Raw genomic sequence first — 17,659 nt, 5'->3', positions numbered from 1 at the left:
TTTGCTGATAGATTAAAAACAGTGAACTCAACATCCAGAAAAACAGTTCACAGTATCACAGAATGTCAGGGACTGGAAGGGACCTAAAAAGACCATCTAGTCCAGTCCCTCTGCCGGAGCAGTTACAGATGTCTTTGCCTTATGAGGAAGGCTACAGCACTTGGCCTGCTGTGGCTATGCACAGGTCTCAATTATTTGTATCTATATTTATAAATAAAAGAGAAACCCAACCTTGACATTCCACAAAGACAGACTAACCTTGATTTCGGTGGTGCTCCTGAAGAACATATATTTATTAGCTTGCTAAGATCTGTGTAACAAGACACCTACACACATACCTAGCTAAACATTTGCTGCTCAACCACGTCAAAGATTTCACCATTTATTTTCAGCAAGTATAGCTTTCCTTTCACTTGCCTGGACATGAATATAACTTAGAAACAAAAGGTTTTGTGGGAATTTGACAAGCAGAGTTAAAGCTGCTTTTGTGAGTTCTAATTATGATTCCCAGATACACAGTCTTTGGGCTTAATGAGAGTACAAGCCTGCAGATCAAAAGTTTATTGCTCAAATCTGTGCAAGTCAGTTACAGCAGCACAAGCCATTGCAGTCCCAGATTTCAGACAGCCACTCTTTTCTCTCTGCATTGTATGAGGGATGCTCTGAAAGTAATGCCTCCTGCTTTATGATGTTGGCTCACTACATCAGAGGTAGATGGTGGTATGGCAGTAGGGGCTGAACCTTCCCACCAATATCCCATTACTTTTTGTTGTTGTGTGACAGATGGCAGCAGAGGGGCAGTCTGAAAGAATGGCATCTGACATGGAAGCGAGGATGAAGCAAAAAGGTGGAATTGAATTCCTCCATGATGAAAACATAGCACTCACTGACATTCATCAGCACTTGATGAATGGAGACCTCACTTTGCTCACATCCACTGTTAGGGGTAGGCAGTGTGTTTAAGCAGTGGTGACAGCAAGCTGAAAGACAAGCAATGCTCTGGATGGCCATGCACAGCTGTCACCATGAAATGATTTTCAACCAGCTCAACTGCACAAATTAGTGCACAACAACTAAGGAACTGTGTACAGAGCTGAATATCATCTTCAATGCATTGGAAACAATAGTGACAACGATGGAATATCACAAAGTTTGCTCCAGGTAGGTCCCATGAATGCTCACGCACTCAGAACAGAACGAACACCATATGCAAGTTTGTTAGAGCTTACTGAACCAATATGAGATGAAGATGACAGTTTCTTGGATTGCACCATTGCTGCTGACAAGATGTGATATCAACACTGAGAGCAGCATCAAAATGGCAGTCCACAGGGCAGCAGTGTGTGATTCCCATCAAAGAAAAAGTTCATGGCACAGCCCTCAGCGGGTTAAGTGATGTGCACTGTATTTGGGGATAAGAAAGGGGTGATCCTTCTGGATGTCCTGGAGCCCAGACAAGCCATCATTACACTAAACTGAAAGTTTGAACATCCTGGGTCAGGCCAGAAAAAAACACCTTTCCCTTGCAACATGGTAGCACCAGGCACAGTACCTGTTTGAAGAACAAGGAGCACATTGCTAATCTTGGCTGCAGTGTCCTACCACAGACACCACACAATCTTTTTTCTTCCATCTGTTTGGGCCAATGAAAGGTGAACTGCATGGGCAGCATTCTCTAGCAACGACACCATCACAGTAGCTGTGAAGCAGCAGGTCACCTGCACCGATGTAGATTTTCACAAATGAAGCATTCAGGCTCTTATGCATAGCTGGTGAAAATGCAAAGCTAATGGCGGTGACTATGTTGAAAAGCTGTTTTGTAGCTGAGAATTTGCTCTACCAAATAGCTGTTGTGCTCTTTGTACCTGCTGAGGTTTCCATGGAAATAAATAGGAAACATCACTTTTTGAGCAACCTACCTATTTACAAGCAGTAACATTTCTAAAGCAAAATCCAAATTTGAAGTGCATCATTACACACCTCATTAAGTAATCACTTCCCTCAATTCACCTAGCTAAATATAGTAAGCGTCATGGTCTAAAACTTAAGAGTCAAAGCACATGTTTGCAGAAGTTCTTGACCAACTTTTTTTAAATTAAGGAAACTTCTGACAGGTAACTTAACCCGTTATACCTAAGGTACCATCTCCCTTTGAAGTCTGCACAATACAAGACCTGCTCAGACTTGTAGAGGAAGTTTTCAAGTGTAACAGTCATAGTTCTCGCCACTGTGAATGAGAACACATGAGAGAGACAGGTAAAACAGATTGATGCTCCACAACCCTCCTTCCTCCTAAGGGCCAGTATTAGGTTTGTTGCTATTTAGATACCCAGATGTTCATAGTTTTCTTTGCTGCTTTGAAAGCAGCAGCTGTGACACAAGGATTGTCACCATAAGTTTCTAGTTAAAACAATAGCAGTACTTCCAGTAACGAACCTCTCTTTAGATCAGTTGACAATTCAACCAAAAGCCACTTTCAGACTTAGCCTTCTCACTGAATTCATGCCCACAACTTGTTTTTATCTTTGTCTAGCCTCAAATCACAACTATTTGCCCATGATGATTTTTTTTTTTTTTTTTTTTTTTTTTTTTCCCCCCACCTATAAGCCTGAGGAACAACAACTCTCATTCACTGGAAGCTCATAACTAAGGTTCAAGGAGGAGATCTATGGAAGTGCATAACTACAAATTTTGGCTAGGCAAGTGACCTGCCAAGCAGCTGCTAATGCTGCACAGAAGACTCAGCTATCAGCAAAGGGGAGTACAGGAGCAGGCTAATCAAATGCCTGTTTTACAAAGAGATGAAAACACGCGAAGGATTCATCTCTAGCAAGCCAGAGCTGCAAGTCAGCAGGAAGAAGCTTGCACAGAAGGTCTTGACCCTTCCGGAATTTAAGGCTTTCCATCATTTTAGTTTGTTTGTTTGTTTTAGGGAAAAAGAAAGTGAAAGCAATGGGCTAATACACACAGAGGTTAGCCCCCAGTGCAAGGGGCAACACAGCCTAACAGAATCTCTGTGTGTTTCCTCAACCAAAGACAAGGACAAAATGCAAGCCCCAGGCGGTCAATCAGCTCCCAGGCTTTGCTGCCTTTCTCCTCACTAACGGGGGGGGGGGGGGGGGGGGGGGGGGGGGGGAAGCTGAGAACTGCCAAGGACATGCAGAAACTTTAAGAAGGAAATTCTGAGGAACGGAGTTGCTCTTGCAACTCCCAGGGGCTCATTCTCATTTTCTAAAGAGCATCTCATCTTAGAAAATTATAGTTGCCTGTCTGCTTTAACGAGTGCTGCCAGCCTCACACTAAAATGTAAGCAAGAAAAAGAGCAGGGCAAGTTCTCACCACATCAGAATTCTTCTATTTCTGTAGCCTATGAGGCCCACAGAACAAACAATGGGGTTCAGTGTAGTATCTTGCAGTGGGTGGGATACAAAGGAAGAAAAATAGTTACACATACAATCACAAACATTTAAAGTTGAAACTGAAGACATCTGAAAAGCAAAATACTTCTGAACATCTCAGCATCATACTGCATCAGTTTGGAGAACTGCCCTTACATGGCAGTTCACGTTAAGTATGATCTTTATGCTGCCATCTGGAGGCAGTGTCTTAAAAGGATGTCTTTAGATTTGGCAAGCATCCCACTGATAAACAGTGCAAACAAAGAGAAGTTAATGTAAACTACTAGATGGTCTTTTCAGCCCACTTTACCCTCAAGCTCATGAATCCACAGGTGCCATACACAGGCTCCCCTTTTCAGTATATACTGAAGAACCTGCAGGAGCCACTGAAGAGAGGGCACTAGTAGAGGAACATACACCATAGACAAAGTTTAACTCCTTGATTTCAAAGTCTTGCAAAAGGAGGCTTTGTGAATCAGTAGAGGACATTCTGATACCACCTCTACAGAGAGACCACACTTTGCTACCATGAAGTTAGGTCTAGTTGCTGAACATCAGATTCTTTTTCAGAAGCAATCCATGTGAAAAGCATTAGAACAGGCCTAGAATGTTTTAATATCTGCTTTACATGCAGTTCCTGCTTTAACTCCCCATCATACATACAAGGAGATATTTCATGGGAAATAGCTTTATAATGATAGCACACAGCTAGAACTTGAAGTTGCGCATTCATACAAGGGACGTTTGAGGGCAAACACGCACGATGTAGGGAAATCTCTTACGGACTGTGGGTCATCACTCAGTATTGCAGTTCTGTTGGCTTAGTTATGATACCATAAAAGCTTGCATCAAGCCATCCTTTAGGTTACATACAGACAAGTACAGTGCAGATCAGAGGAATGGTTTTTTCTCAGCATGCCTTCACCTCCACCTGTCTGCTTACACACCTGTGATGCTTGCACTGAGACAAACATTAAGTGCCTGCCATTCAGACAGCAGCAGTACACAGTAAGCCACTTCACTTTCAGAAGTCTCAGTTTTATTTGAATTTAACATACAAGTCTCTAATCACCAACCTCTAGAGGCTTCCTGATTTTTTCCAGATGCAAATAAAAAGTGCCATATGGCACTCATTACAGATTATGATTTACTAGCCATTTAGGACCTTTCCCAAGTGACAGGTGTTTGATGTTTCCACTTTCTATAACTACGTCCAAATGTAACAAACCTAGATCTAACTGTCAACTAGGCTTGCAAGGCTCAGATATGCTTGCAAGCCAAGTAGTTTTGTCATAACACCTCTCATTCTGGCAGTCTGTTTATAATTCTTTCCTGGTTAAGGAAATGGAATAATTCCCAGAACATGTCCTGCTCCTCACCTTTATCCACATAACACGCATCAGAGGAGGCGTCAGTCCCTTAACGGATGTCACTCATTTGACATTGACAAGTGCACCTCCACGTGCATGAAGCAGACCACACAAGAACAGAACACCACTTCTTCCTCTGAGAAACTAAAGAAAATAGAACAGCATCTCAGATTATCCCAACAACCTTTCTGTGGTCTATTTTGAAACTATAGAAAGCACTAAATTAAAGATTAAGCAAGTAAAGGTGTTGAAAAGAATAGAGGTTGTGCACAGTGATACTGTGTTGAGATGTTATCTGCAAAAGTCCACGCCTTCTTAACTGTCAGAACAAGATTTAACTCACTTAAAGCTTGGTAGTCTGGGGGAATTTTCTCCATTCTCTTTTATTTCTTGGACCAAGTATCATAGCTCCAAGGTTCTTCTATTAAGAGCTGTTTTATCATTTGTTTATGCCTGTAGCATCACCACACTCTACAGGCACATTTCATTACCTAAAGCTACTGCGGTCAGTGCTTTCTCTATATGGTTCAATAGATGAAAAGCTACCTCCAGCCTCAGGGAATCAAAGCTGAAGAACTAAGCGGCTCTGGAGTGGGCCAATTTATACAAGGAAGAATATAGAGCAGTTGTCCTAGGCCTGTAAGTCAGGAGCACCTCCTTCCAAATGAAAAGAGCATCAGCAGCTGGTGAGTTGGGAGGTCCTATTCTTTCATCCACACAGGTTCAGACATTCCTAAAGCTGATCAAAGTAGGAGGTATTTAGTGGGAATTACACGCTTGTTGGGGAACTCACACACTTAACTTCAGCACACAAAGATTAGAATAGTGCAGATCTCAACAGTAGGCTCCTCAGTTCATTTCTAATGCACTGGCCATGTGCTAACACCAGCTCAGGGTCTCCTCAGATCATCTGTCACCTCAAGTACAGGAAAGATTAAACTACACCTTGATATGAGAAAGTGAGCCTACAGTAATACAGAGAATAAAAATAGTCATCTCCCAGAGTATTTAAAAGAGGCAAAAAAAAGTGGGCTTTAACCCACTTTATTGCTTTTAAAGTGATAGAAAAGACAGCTTCAGGCTTGCACCAATAGCGCACACAAGATTTTGGAATTAGATATTTGAATTTGATTAGAAATTGATTTCATTCACCTTTAATTGAGAAATTACATGTAGAGGCTATGCATCACATTATGAGGATGCTAACGTGAGAATCATTACATTTGCTTTCAACTGATCATCACTAAGCAGAAAGCACACCCTGGGAGTTAAGCTGCACTTGTCAAAGACTTGTTACATTAAAAAAATACATTTTGAACCTATGCCAAAAAACAAGCTAGAAGGACCATAGATAAGATCTCTACAAAAAGCACTCAAAACCAAAGAGTTTTTCAAGGTATTAACACGTTTTCAGTGATAGGAAAGGCAAAATAAATCTGATCAATGCTAGAAGGAGAACAGAGGGAGGAAAATGCACCCTAGATTTTTATTTCAAGCAGTTACTGATGTTTTCTCCTTTATAATTTCTTCTGTACTTGCCTCTGCTCTTCCCCTGCCCTCTCCTAACAATGGAGAAGATAGTTTTATAACAATGGAGTATTCGTCTAAAGAGATGCAGTCAGAAAAACAACTTAGTAGAGGCACGCTGCATATATATATAAAATGTAACAGAGTTGTACTGAAGACTAATTAATTGAGATGTGTAACCCAGATACCCCTTGTCAAAATACTTAGAGACAGCATCCTCTTAAAATTAAAGAGCAAAACGGTACTACCAATGAATACTGTGAGAATAGCTGAGTACTACTTACATGGGAAGAGATGAAGCTTTCAGTAGTGGAGTCAAGCTTCTCCTTGCTTTAAAAAGGAAATGAGAATTATTGCTTTCTCCATCAACTGGTTTTATTCACAGCTGCTCTCTGGAGGTTACTCAGGGGCAAGTTAAGAACTCTCAGCTTGAAGCACCTAGTTAAGGAGATTCTCTGACCACGTCTCTGAAGATACCAGTAAGCTGCCATCTTTAAAGTGCTGCATTAAAGTACTGCCAGTTTCAAAACAGTGAGAGCAGGCAAAGAGAGAAGACGCGTTGTTTCCACACCCTCAACCCAAGCCTTACTAAAACTCAAGATGCAGTACAGCATGAAGTTTGGAAGGAATAAGAAACAGCCACTGGCATTTGCACACATTCCAAAACAAGAAGTCACTTTCTCTAAGGGAAAGTATTCCCTGAAGCACTCTCTCTCAGGGAGGATACCCTGCACTCCCACAAGTGCTACTTGGACATACTCCAAAAAACAATCTGCCTCAAGTTTGTGATATATGCTCTGCATCTGCAGTAACTAGTAGTTAATTACAAGCACTACAGATGGAGCATTTTCAGAGTTTCAGCCATATGCCCGTAGTACTCAAGGTTTGGAAAAGAAGATGCTGTTCTGGTGTCCTTTTAAACTGCAGCTATGAGAATAAACAGAACTTTGAAGACAGCCCTGCTATGAGCAAGAGGTACCTAACCTCCCTCCAGGGCAGAACAACCATACCTTCAATCTTCAGTTTTCCCAGGTCTACAATAAGTGACAAGCTTAACATTTTAGCTTTATTTTTAGTTTCTTCTCTCTACGTTAAAGCATCCCAGGAGTTAAATCCTTAAGTGTATCCTACACTTACTATCTTCAGATCAGAGCAAAGACAGTAAAAGCAGTGGAGGTCTCTAGTTCTGCAGAGCTGAGTGCATACAAAACCAGGACTGAAAGAACTACCAAGATGCAGCTACAGCTCACTCAGATATATCAACTACTTCAGACATTTGATTGGTATCGGCCACTACAGTGTGAGACAAAATCTGAAGTAGAGAGCCAAAAAGCTAGGTCAGTTTCTCCAAATATTACAGTCCTTTGCTAGCCAGTGCTGGCTGGATGGGAGTTTTCTTCTCCCAGATAAGGCATCACAGTGCTTAGAGGCAAGGCATTAGAGCTCCTCGAGCAGCATGTTTAGTGACCAATGAAAAGTGGGGTTCATGCTGCTATTACACAGCTGCAACTCAAGGACAGCAAAATACTGCATGACTATGGCCAGAGATTCCCCCCTCCCCCCCCATATTTCATCATCTGTTTATAATCACTGGTGCTCAGAAATCAGTTTTAATACCTAACCATCCAACCTCTCTATTTGTCCTCCAAGCCTCTCAGCTGGCAACAATACCACCTGTGCTTCAGTTCAGGATCAGTGTTTAAAGAACTTAAGAATTTGTCTCTAGTACCTTCCTGAAAAGCTCCAGGCAGCCTTCTACCAAATATATTAACTTATGCCTTTTTGCCATCAAAAAGCAAGAGTCACTGAAAAGCTTTAACGAAGTTTAGAACAGTACACCTACAGCAATTCAGCATCTCATTAAACACATTTGCATACACTTGTTAACAAAGAAGAAAAAAAAAAATACTATTTCCATCAAAGCCATAAATGACCACACTGTTCCTCCACAGTTATTGCCACGGTATATCAGCAATCAAAGATCACTTACTAAGTCACAGCACCTGTGTGACCGTGGGTCACTGTTAGGCACAGCACACTGCTGTTCTAAACGTGCACTTTCCCCAAACAAGACTTGGCCCATCAGTGAGACTCTTCTCATTCTAAAGCTACAGCACTTGTTTTCTAGGTTCATTTAAAATACAAAAATCCACTACAAGCAACTTCTCTCATTCTCTCCAGATTTTCTCCATTTTGTTTTAATGTAAATAAAGAATTTTAAAAAGCAATGGCTTTGCAGAAACTTTTGCTTTCATGCCCTGGATACACAGAACCTGCATGAAGAGAGACAGGAGTAGTCAATATAAATTCCCATATTTCAAACTAGAAAGAAAGCCTCCATTCCCTCCTGAGTACCTTTGCCTTCAAGGGTTCAAGATAGATAATTTTTAGACTAATTCAGTAGAAGTCTTTTCTTTAAGTCAGAAAGGCTAACTTCTGTCAGTCTGTGTAACGGGTTCATTCAGAGTAAGCTGAATCACAAGAGTCACTGCAACATAAAAAGAATTCCTTTAAAAAGTATTTTCAGAAACTAAGTACATCAGCTCCTTCACCCAGATACTGCTCTGCAGTGGCACTCCTCAGGAAACCATCATCCCCTCTGGGATCCGACTGCTCATCCAGCTCTGCCTGCAGATCACATAAGTTTTCATTGCTTTAGGTAAAGCTGTTTAATTGTCATTTCTAATAACTGCAACTTGAATTCAAGGTGTATAAAGTGCACAATTCTTCAGCCACAGTGGTCATTTTATTCCCCTCCAGGATTTCAGGATTAAAAAGGTTTGCTTCTGAACAACTAATACTGTATTTAGTAAACACATACTGATACTGGATAGTCTTATGTGCGGACTGTTGAGATGTGTCTTCCTTAATAATGTAAAATTAGCCTTCTTTGCTAGCCTGTGAAGCAAAAAAAAAGTGCTTGACTAATTCTTGCTTAATCATGATGGTTTTCTACAGTAATTAACACTTGTTACTTTTTCACTCAGGACATGGGATTTACAGAGAAGTTAAGGACCAGAAAAAAAGAATAATAGAATTAATTACTATGAAAGATCTGTCAAAGTTCACAGCAATATCCAGAGTCCTGAAGAAATCAGTTCAGTAAGTGTAATCAAAACCATTACTCTTCAGTTGCCTGGTTTGATTAGAGAATGTGGGTGAAAACAACTGCCAAGAAAACAAGAACACAGCTTAGAGCAGAGGAGAAATGGCTGTATGTTACTTGGGTATGAACTCAGAGCTACTGCTCTACACACGCAAGTGAGAAATATTGCCTGAAAGTGTTTACATTGATGTGAAGTTAATCTGTCTAGGAACAAGTAGCTCTTAAAACAGTACAGCCTACATGGCTACAGCCAAATGAAGAAATCCATCCAGCACTGGCCTCTTTTTACACATCCCCAGATTCCAAAATAATGTTTTTGTATCACGTTTATACTAGCATGCAAATTAAGAAGCAAGAGTGACATCCTTTAAGGAGAAGACAAAACTAGAAACCTCCAGTATAAAAACAGCACGAAGAAGTTTGTAACAGAAAAAAAGTTGATAGCATTATTAGCAATCAAAGAACCCCATCCTTCTCATAAAGGAGTTACAGAGTCTTAATCACAGAGCAAAGTAACAGTACAGAAAGTGACGGACTTCCAAAATCAGAAGCTGGGAAAGAAACCTGAGCAACTGATTATCCCATACACTGTGCAAGTGAGCTGTAACACTAGTTTCACAGATTCAAGTGGTAGGTGATTTTCTTCCTTAAGTTTCAAGTTAGGGAAGGAAACCATGTACCTTATTTCTTCCTGTTTAGAGAAGAATGCAAATTGCACTTATATGTACTAGCCACGACATACCAATGAATATTACCAGTGCTCATAAGTCTGATTTCTGTTTGAGAGGGTGTTAAATGAACAGCAGGCTTTCTCTTCCCAGCCATAACTACCAGCTACAGATAGCACATAGCTAATGTAGGCAATAAAACAAAATACAACACCTCTGATACCATCTACAAAATTCTTCCCTTCCACTCCATGCTACCAATACTTTAAAGTACTTGAAGTTCCTGAAAGACTTGGAAGAAACAGGAGTCATTCAAGAACAGCAGGAAACTCATTCCCCCTCCCAGCATTGCTATTCAAGCCTCACTGCTCTTCTCTCAGTATAAACTTTGTCATGTTGCTTCACTTTATCACAACAGCTGCCAAATAAAGCCAAATTTTAAGCCCAGCACATTAAGGCTCTTGTATTTTCAACTTGCCCAGTAGCCATGCAAGAAACTGCTTAGTTAAACTGAAGATTAAGCCAGAAAGGAAGGTTTGTGTAGTTCTGCTTAATTTTCTAAGTGCTGAAAATGCACCACAGCTTGCGTGAGACTCAGCAGTCACTTACCTCCCCAGTTTCTGGAACAATGAGGTCTTCACCTTCCTCACAAACTGCTCTACAGTCTCAACCTCTTAAAACCATTTCAAGATAGCTCAGCTGACTACTGGCCAACCAAGCAACAGAAGGGTCTTCTCTTAGCCTAGTGCAAGATGCTCAAGTGGACGAAACAGCCTTAAAGTTCTTCTACCAGCCAACGATGTGATCTAACCTGCCATAACTACCTCTCCAAATGCAACACAAAGCAGGTGAGAGAAGTTACTGTTAGATAAAGATGGAAGGAGATGACAGCCTCAGTTCAACATGAGCGAAAGATTCCAACAGTAACCAAGGTTTTTCTACATGCTCATTGTTTCTTATAAGGAAGGGGTGTCTGTCATGCATGTATACCTCAGTTCTACATCTCATTTCAAAAAAAAATCTGAATTCCCCTGGAAGAAGTACAGAATAAATACCTTCCTGTAAGTCAGTGATGCATTTTGAAATTAAGATCCACAGTGATAACAGTTAAGGGCAGTACTGGAATAAATCAGTTTCTCCAACACATTTAAGCCATTTTGGCATAAATCCTTACCAGACACACACAAAAAAAGAAAAAATACTTACTAGGCTGTTTTCAGCTGGAGAAACAAATAGAGATCAACCCACCTAGCATACAGTGGGGTCACATTAGACAGGAAGGGAGTTTTGCAGGTCTAGTTATATGCCTCTGTAAAGAAAAACATTCATTTTGTAGACAGCTATTTGACTTCTAGTCTAAGTGCTGTATGCAAATCCTTTTCACAGTGCCAGAAGAAAAAAAAGAGATTAAAATCCAACTCTTTCATTTCAATTCTCTGTAGAGATTAGGTTAAAAAAAAAAAAAAAAAAACAACAACCAGAAAACAATATACTGATGAGACTAAACTATTTTCTCTCCTCTCCAAAAAGAGAGAGAAAGAGAGACAAGAAGAAATCCAACCACAGAAGATTGAGCAGCAGTAACTAAGAGCCTTGAAGGCTATCACCGAAGTCGGCTTGAAGCATTCATTCCCCTAAAACACACTTCAGGTCAAAAACCATCAAGGTTGCCATTACAATTTATTTTCCTTTTGTGTGCAGTATGTGCATATAAATATTTCGGCCATTCTAAGTAAACAAGATTGTCTACTCTCAACATTACAGTGCAGTTAGGATTAATTCTTGTCCACAGGATATGCAAGACATCTAACAGAAAGCACCCCTGGGAGCACTAGACTGTAGTATAATTTTACACACAAGATATTGCAGGTTGGAAGAGTCCTCAGGTCATTACTCACTCCAGATTCCCTCTCAGAGCATGACAACAGAGATGCACTTCGATAAGTGAACAAAAATATCTTTAGTCTTGAAACAGATGTCGATACAGCTATAAAGCAGTTAAAGAATCAGGACTGATTTAGAGAGACAAAGGCATTAACAAATCTAAGCTGAAAATTTTACAGAGCTGTATAATTTTGAAGTTAGACAACTGCAAAATAGAGCTCCACACTAAGACATCTCCAACGAAGCCGACATGCCCCCCATAGTGTCCTCAATGTAAGACCAATTTGGAAATTGAAGAAAAACTTCAGTTCTGCAACTTAGAACAAGAACAGCTTTGCATTTGACTTACAAGCGTTAGATTTATTTAAAACAGGACCTTTTTCTCTTCAGCTCAGCTACATTTACACTGTTGATAAGTGTTACACCAAGGTTTCTTCTCCACACACCACACACTTGCATTTAACCAGGGCTCTCAGCAAATTTCCTTTTTTAAAAGCTGCACTGTATCAGTGATAATTAGTAGAGTTTAATTGTGTTGCTAAAACCTTTCACAGAGGGCAAAGGATGCTGCTTAAGGCTCCTTAAAACTAAACCAGAATATACAGAATATAGCAAGTTTTCTGTATTTTGTGCCATAAATCATCTGTTCTTAGCAGAGAAGTCTGAAGCCAACATCAGATAGCCAGGCACTGGGTGCTGCAGGAACTTCAGAGCATCCCAGTAGATTCAGGTATTACTGAGTCCAAACAGCTTATGAACCAGCTAAGCAAAAAGCATTTTCATTCAAAGCAATTTGTCTGGTATTACTGTTATTGGCTTTCTATTCACTGTGTTTGTGTAATCCTATTCCTAGAACATGCAAGGACCTTATCTAGGTATCTTGTTAAGTGGTGATATACAATGGAGAGTATATACAACTGGTGTGATTAGAGAAGGAAGAGTTTTAATTTAAGTGAATGAAAGCTTCAAGTGCCAATACACCTTCACTGCACGTGCAGACTCCTGCTGCACTCTGTCCCAGATAGAAAATATGCACGTTCATTTTGTCAGGGTGTTCTTAGTGATTTCAGTTGTTTTGTAATAGAGAAGTTTCTGCATGTTCCAGTAAAATTAACAGCAACCATACTGCATGATGGTAAGCACGACTCCTTCATTATTCCCTGTGGAAAAAGGTCACCATGCAAGTTTATTCAACACATAACGTAAACTAAGAAACATTTGGCCCTAAGAAAGCTTCCCTTCCAACTTCAGAAAAAGGTAAGTAGTTTAGGTAATTGATTTCAGCAAGCAGGTTAACTCATTCTTAAGGAGGAAAGTGAAAACCAAGGAGTTTCCACTGAACTGTCAGTCTACCTCCATTATGTGGAAGAACTGATTAAGATAGGTAACTGCTCCGCATGCAGAGCCACAGGAGGTCCTATTATCGCCCAAATCGGAATCAAATTAGTTCCACTCTGGATTCCTTTGATTTGTTTGCATTTTAATGTATGCCAGAACACATCTTAAGACACAACTCTTACTGTATATCTTTAAATTAACACCTATGAAAGGCCAAAAGCAAAACCCTTTTGAGAGACAAGTTGTAAGTATGAGGACTTGAACCTTAACGTTATGAAACAGTCTTGTGCATGACTAACCAAGACATATCCATGGAATTCTGAAGGCCAGCATCCATTTCTTCCTACCTTCAGAGACCTAGCTTTTATAACTAGAAAGAGGCACAGGCAGTTACGAAACTCAATAACAGCAATCAATACTGCAGAAAAATCCTTGAGACAAACGAGAAACTAAAGGTGATCATCATTTACAAATCCAGACAGTTAAACTGTAACTAATGAGAATGTACATACATGTGTATTTATACACAATAACATCCAAAAGACAAATTCCAGCTAAGTTTACTGACTTTCCATAAGTTACTTAAAAAAAAGAAAACAACCACAACAACCAACCACAAGTGACAACCATCTTGCCAGCATGCCTTCCATGGCTGAACAATTGCTTTCATTCTTATACTTCAGGTCAAACTATAACCAAAGCAGAACACAAAGAAAGTAAAATAATGCAGAAGTTACTGACAAAGGTGACAAAAGAGGTGACAAAGGGTTGACAAAGCCTGTTTACACACTAGAAATCAAGGTCTTAAATACAAAGGTTTTTTCCCCTCCTCCAATATAAGTCAATAAACAGTCATTAACTGAGTCATGCAGATTAGCACAGTAATCTAATTAATCCATATTCTTTAACTAGATAGCTTTCACAATTGCAAGTTGTGCTCACTTTTCTATAACACTGTATAAATATACACCTTCCAGGAAAGGAAAAAACACCGCTTGCAAGAAAAGTGAATTGGCTTATATAAACATAGATAAGTTTACATAAAAAAAATCACCGAGTCCTTTAAGCATAAGCGCTCACACCCTAATAAAAGCATAAGACAAATAAGCACCTTTTCAGAAAAGTTACCTAGGAAATCACACCACGCGCAGATGACATCTCCCATCTCATTCATTCTCTCATTCTGAACCAGGACCTTTCTCAGACTGCTAACTGCTTGCTGCATGCAACACATCAGCACATCCCACAACAGCATCAGCCTGCACAGGAGAACATCGCGTGGTCCCTGCCTTACTCACCAAGTTGAACAGATAAGTGCCATTCCATTACCTGGTAACTCATTGCAGCGTATAAACTACACAGTCTGGAACAAATGCAATGTGATTTCTGCACTTCAGATGGGTTTGAGTAACAACTTTGGATATTTCAGTCAGGACACCAAAGCAGCCTGAACACATCCCACCAGATCCATCCTGTTGAGGTCAGGAAATCTGACAAGGCCCCAAAACAACATTCACAAAGAGACTGTGTGTATCATGCATACTGCTGTAACGTTAATTCCAGCCCTTCTGACAATCAGAAGAGTAAAATGCTGATCTTACTTGATAAGGATCAGCATTTGTTCAGCATTGTCACCATCATGGGAAATTCAAGGACATCAGAATCCCAAAGCATTAGGAAACCAAAGTGTCAGCAGGACCCACGCAGGTTGGGAACAGAGGTGCATCTCTATTTCCCATCCCCAAGAGCCCTCAGGTCGTGAGCTAAGCTTATCTAACCACAGAGAGGTACAATGCAACCCCAGAACACTCATGCTAAAAAGTGTGTTCAGTTCCACAATCCCACCACCTCCTCCACCATTCTGTTCTCTCCATCTCACTGAGGTCAGCCCAGCACAGCCCCCTTTCAAGACCCCACAGATTCCTACCAGTTACACACAGAGAGATCTCTGCTTTGCCACTTTTCTGAAAGGGGAAGGCAAAAAAGAGCTGTATGTACACCCACAAGCCTATCGATCTTCAACCCCTATCTCCTAAAACAGTTAAGTCCCACAAGTAGGACTTCCCCAGGTCTTCCTTTGGGGGGAGGACGGGTTAAAAGGGGGAACACAATGGGAGACAGTGGAGGCTGGGTGGCATTTCATGAAGCATCAAAAGCAGTACCACAGACAGTGTGAAGACAAGCAGTTCCAGCAACCTGCAGGCACTGACTGCACACTGGTATCGCTTACAGCTGGGTGCACACCTGGGCATCACGGAGGGGAAAAGAGGAAAGGAGCGCACTATGGCTGTGCTTCAGCTTTGGAAGGGCACATGTGATGTCTGCGGAGTCTCACTGTAAAGGAATGCACTTCAAAGGTGAATTCATGACAGGATTTTGTCAGCTCTAGCTACAAAATGAGTGTGCGCATAGCGCGGCCGCGGCAGAAAGGTACTCCACACCTCCCGGCACGCCACAAATTTTTTCCGAGCAAGGTATCATCCTAAGAAGCAGAGACCAAAACCGCCTTCCAAGCAAACCTTACGAAGTCAGCCTACGGAGGAGCGCGCTGAGGGCGTCGCGGCTCGGCAGGAGCTGAGGGTGCCGGCGGAGCGGCGCGCTCCAGGCGCGCTTGTGCTCGGGGCTCCTTCGGAACCGCGGCGCCGTCACCTCCCGCGCGTGCCATTCCCGCATCGCCTCCGCTCAGCGCCGCCGCCTCCAGGTGCGCCCGGCTAGTAGCGCGCCACGGCCGGGGGGCCCTTCTCCTCCTTTGTCCCGGAGCAGCCCTCAGCTCGGCCCGCACAAATCCCGCCCGGACGCCCTTACCCCACAAGCACGCCGCTTCCCGGCCCGGCGCGCTCCGACGGCTCCGCGCCCCAAGGGGAGGCGGGAGAAGCCTCCGAGAACGGCGGCCCCGGCGGCACCGCGCCGCGCTGCCCGCCCCGTTCGTGCCGGCACCCGTGGCTCCAGGAGCCCGCCCGCCCTCGGGGCCCCGAAAAGAGCCCTAAGGAGAAGGAGGCGCGCGCCTCGCACTCACCGCCGCCGCCGCCTCCCGCGGCCCCCAGCAGCCCAGCAGAAGCAGCACCACGCAGCCCACGGCCGGGCTGCGACTCCGCCACCGCCACTCCATCCTCCCACCCGCTCAGGAACTCCGGGAGCGGCCCTGCGGCGCGGGCATACCCGGCGGGGCAGCGCGGCTCCCGCAGGCGACTCCCGCCGGCCGCCCCGACGCCAGCACCCGCCCCTCTGCCGCGCTCGCCCGCTTCTCCCGGCTCAAGTCCTACCGGGACTACTTCGCACCCGCAATATTCATCCGCACCCCGCGGCGGGCGGGCGCGTGGCGTGCGTGTGCGGACAGGGCTGGGTGCCGGCTTCCAAGGAGCGGCCGCGCCTCCCCGCCTCCGCCCTTCCCTCCGGGTGCTGGGCCGTGAGCGGCTGCGAAGGCGCGCGCCGCCTCCTCCCGCTCCACACCTCCGCGGAGCGGGCGCAGCCGCCGGACCCCGCACTATTTTCTACGGCGGAGGCGGCGCGGGGTGCAGGGACCGGTGCTGCCGTCGCGGCGGCGGGGCGCACCTCGGGAGGGGCGGCGCGGTCGTCCCGTGCGGGCAGGGCTGCTCGCCCGGCCCCGCCTTCCCCTCCGCTCAGGTGCGGGACGTCCGCTCGGACCGCGCAAACTTTCTCCGCGCGTACGGGAGGCGGTCCTCCCCTTCCACCGAGCCGAGCCGCGGACCCCGGCCGCCCGAGGCATGGGCCCGGCCCCGGGGCGCGCAGGGTGAGTGCCGAGGCGCGACCCCCCGCCCCCCTGCCAGCTCTCGGCCCCGCTTGACGCCGCGCTCTCCTTTTGCCTCCCCACAGGGCGCTGCTGCTGCTGCTGCCGGTGCTGCTGCTGTGTCTGCGCGCCGAGCCGGCGAGCGCGGTAAGTGCTGCAGGGTGCCCCGCCGCCCCGCGACGCTGAGGGGGAAACGGCGCGGAGACGCGGGGGCGCGCAGCCCCCATCAGCCCGCTCGGGATGTGAGGGATCCCGGCCCGACGCCCAACTCGCGGCTGAGAAGCCGGAACGTACTTTAGATCCCGCGTGGCGTGCGGTAGCGGCGACTTTACGATCTGTCAGTCTGACAACTTTATTGGCGTAAACACAATTCGATTTTTTCCCTCCCGCTGCTCCCAATTAATGTTTAAGGAGATTAGCGGCGGATCGCGGGCTTCCCACGCCTCGGCGGTGTCGGTTCCGTCCGTGCCGTTCCAGGCGCGCAGCGTCAGGGCTGGGAGCCGCGGGCTGCAGCTGTGCGGTCGGAGCGGCGTGCGCGGGCAGCCCGAGCGCCGCGCGGTCCTTAGGAGCGATCTCTTTGTTACATTGTGATGTTAATGGGAATCGTGCGATGCTCTCCG

The 17,659-nt window shown here is 44.2% G+C and overlaps 2 protein-coding genes across 2 annotated transcripts in view; one reads left to right on the top strand and one right to left on the bottom strand.

Moving 5' to 3' along the window:
- The window catches only part of COL4A5 (collagen type IV alpha 5 chain), a gene marked incomplete at both ends in the record, with an annotated part of 77,212 nt that extends 60,812 nt beyond the window's left edge, over window positions 1–16,400 (bottom strand). The window contains one exon of the mRNA XM_079541962.1: window positions 16,308–16,400. Within this exon, the coding sequence (XP_079398088.1) occupies window positions 16,308–16,400 (93 nt within the window). The remainder of the gene's footprint in view (window positions 1–16,307) is intronic.
- A 616-nt stretch (window positions 16,401–17,016) lies between these two features.
- The window catches only part of COL4A6 (collagen type IV alpha 6 chain), a gene marked incomplete at both ends in the record, with an annotated part of 116,489 nt that continues 115,846 nt past the window's right edge, over window positions 17,017–17,659 (top strand). The window contains 2 exons of the mRNA XM_079541919.1: window positions 17,017–17,042; window positions 17,126–17,186. Of these exons, the coding sequence (XP_079398045.1) occupies window positions 17,017–17,042; window positions 17,126–17,186 (87 nt within the window). The remainder of the gene's footprint in view (window positions 17,043–17,125; window positions 17,187–17,659) is intronic.

The sequence above is a fragment of the Tetrao urogallus genome, assembly GCF_951394365.1.
Source record: "Tetrao urogallus genome assembly, chromosome: 13".
NCBI lineage: Eukaryota > Metazoa > Chordata > Aves > Galliformes > Phasianidae > Tetrao > Tetrao urogallus.
This window is presented reverse-complemented; position numbering and strand designations above follow the sequence as displayed.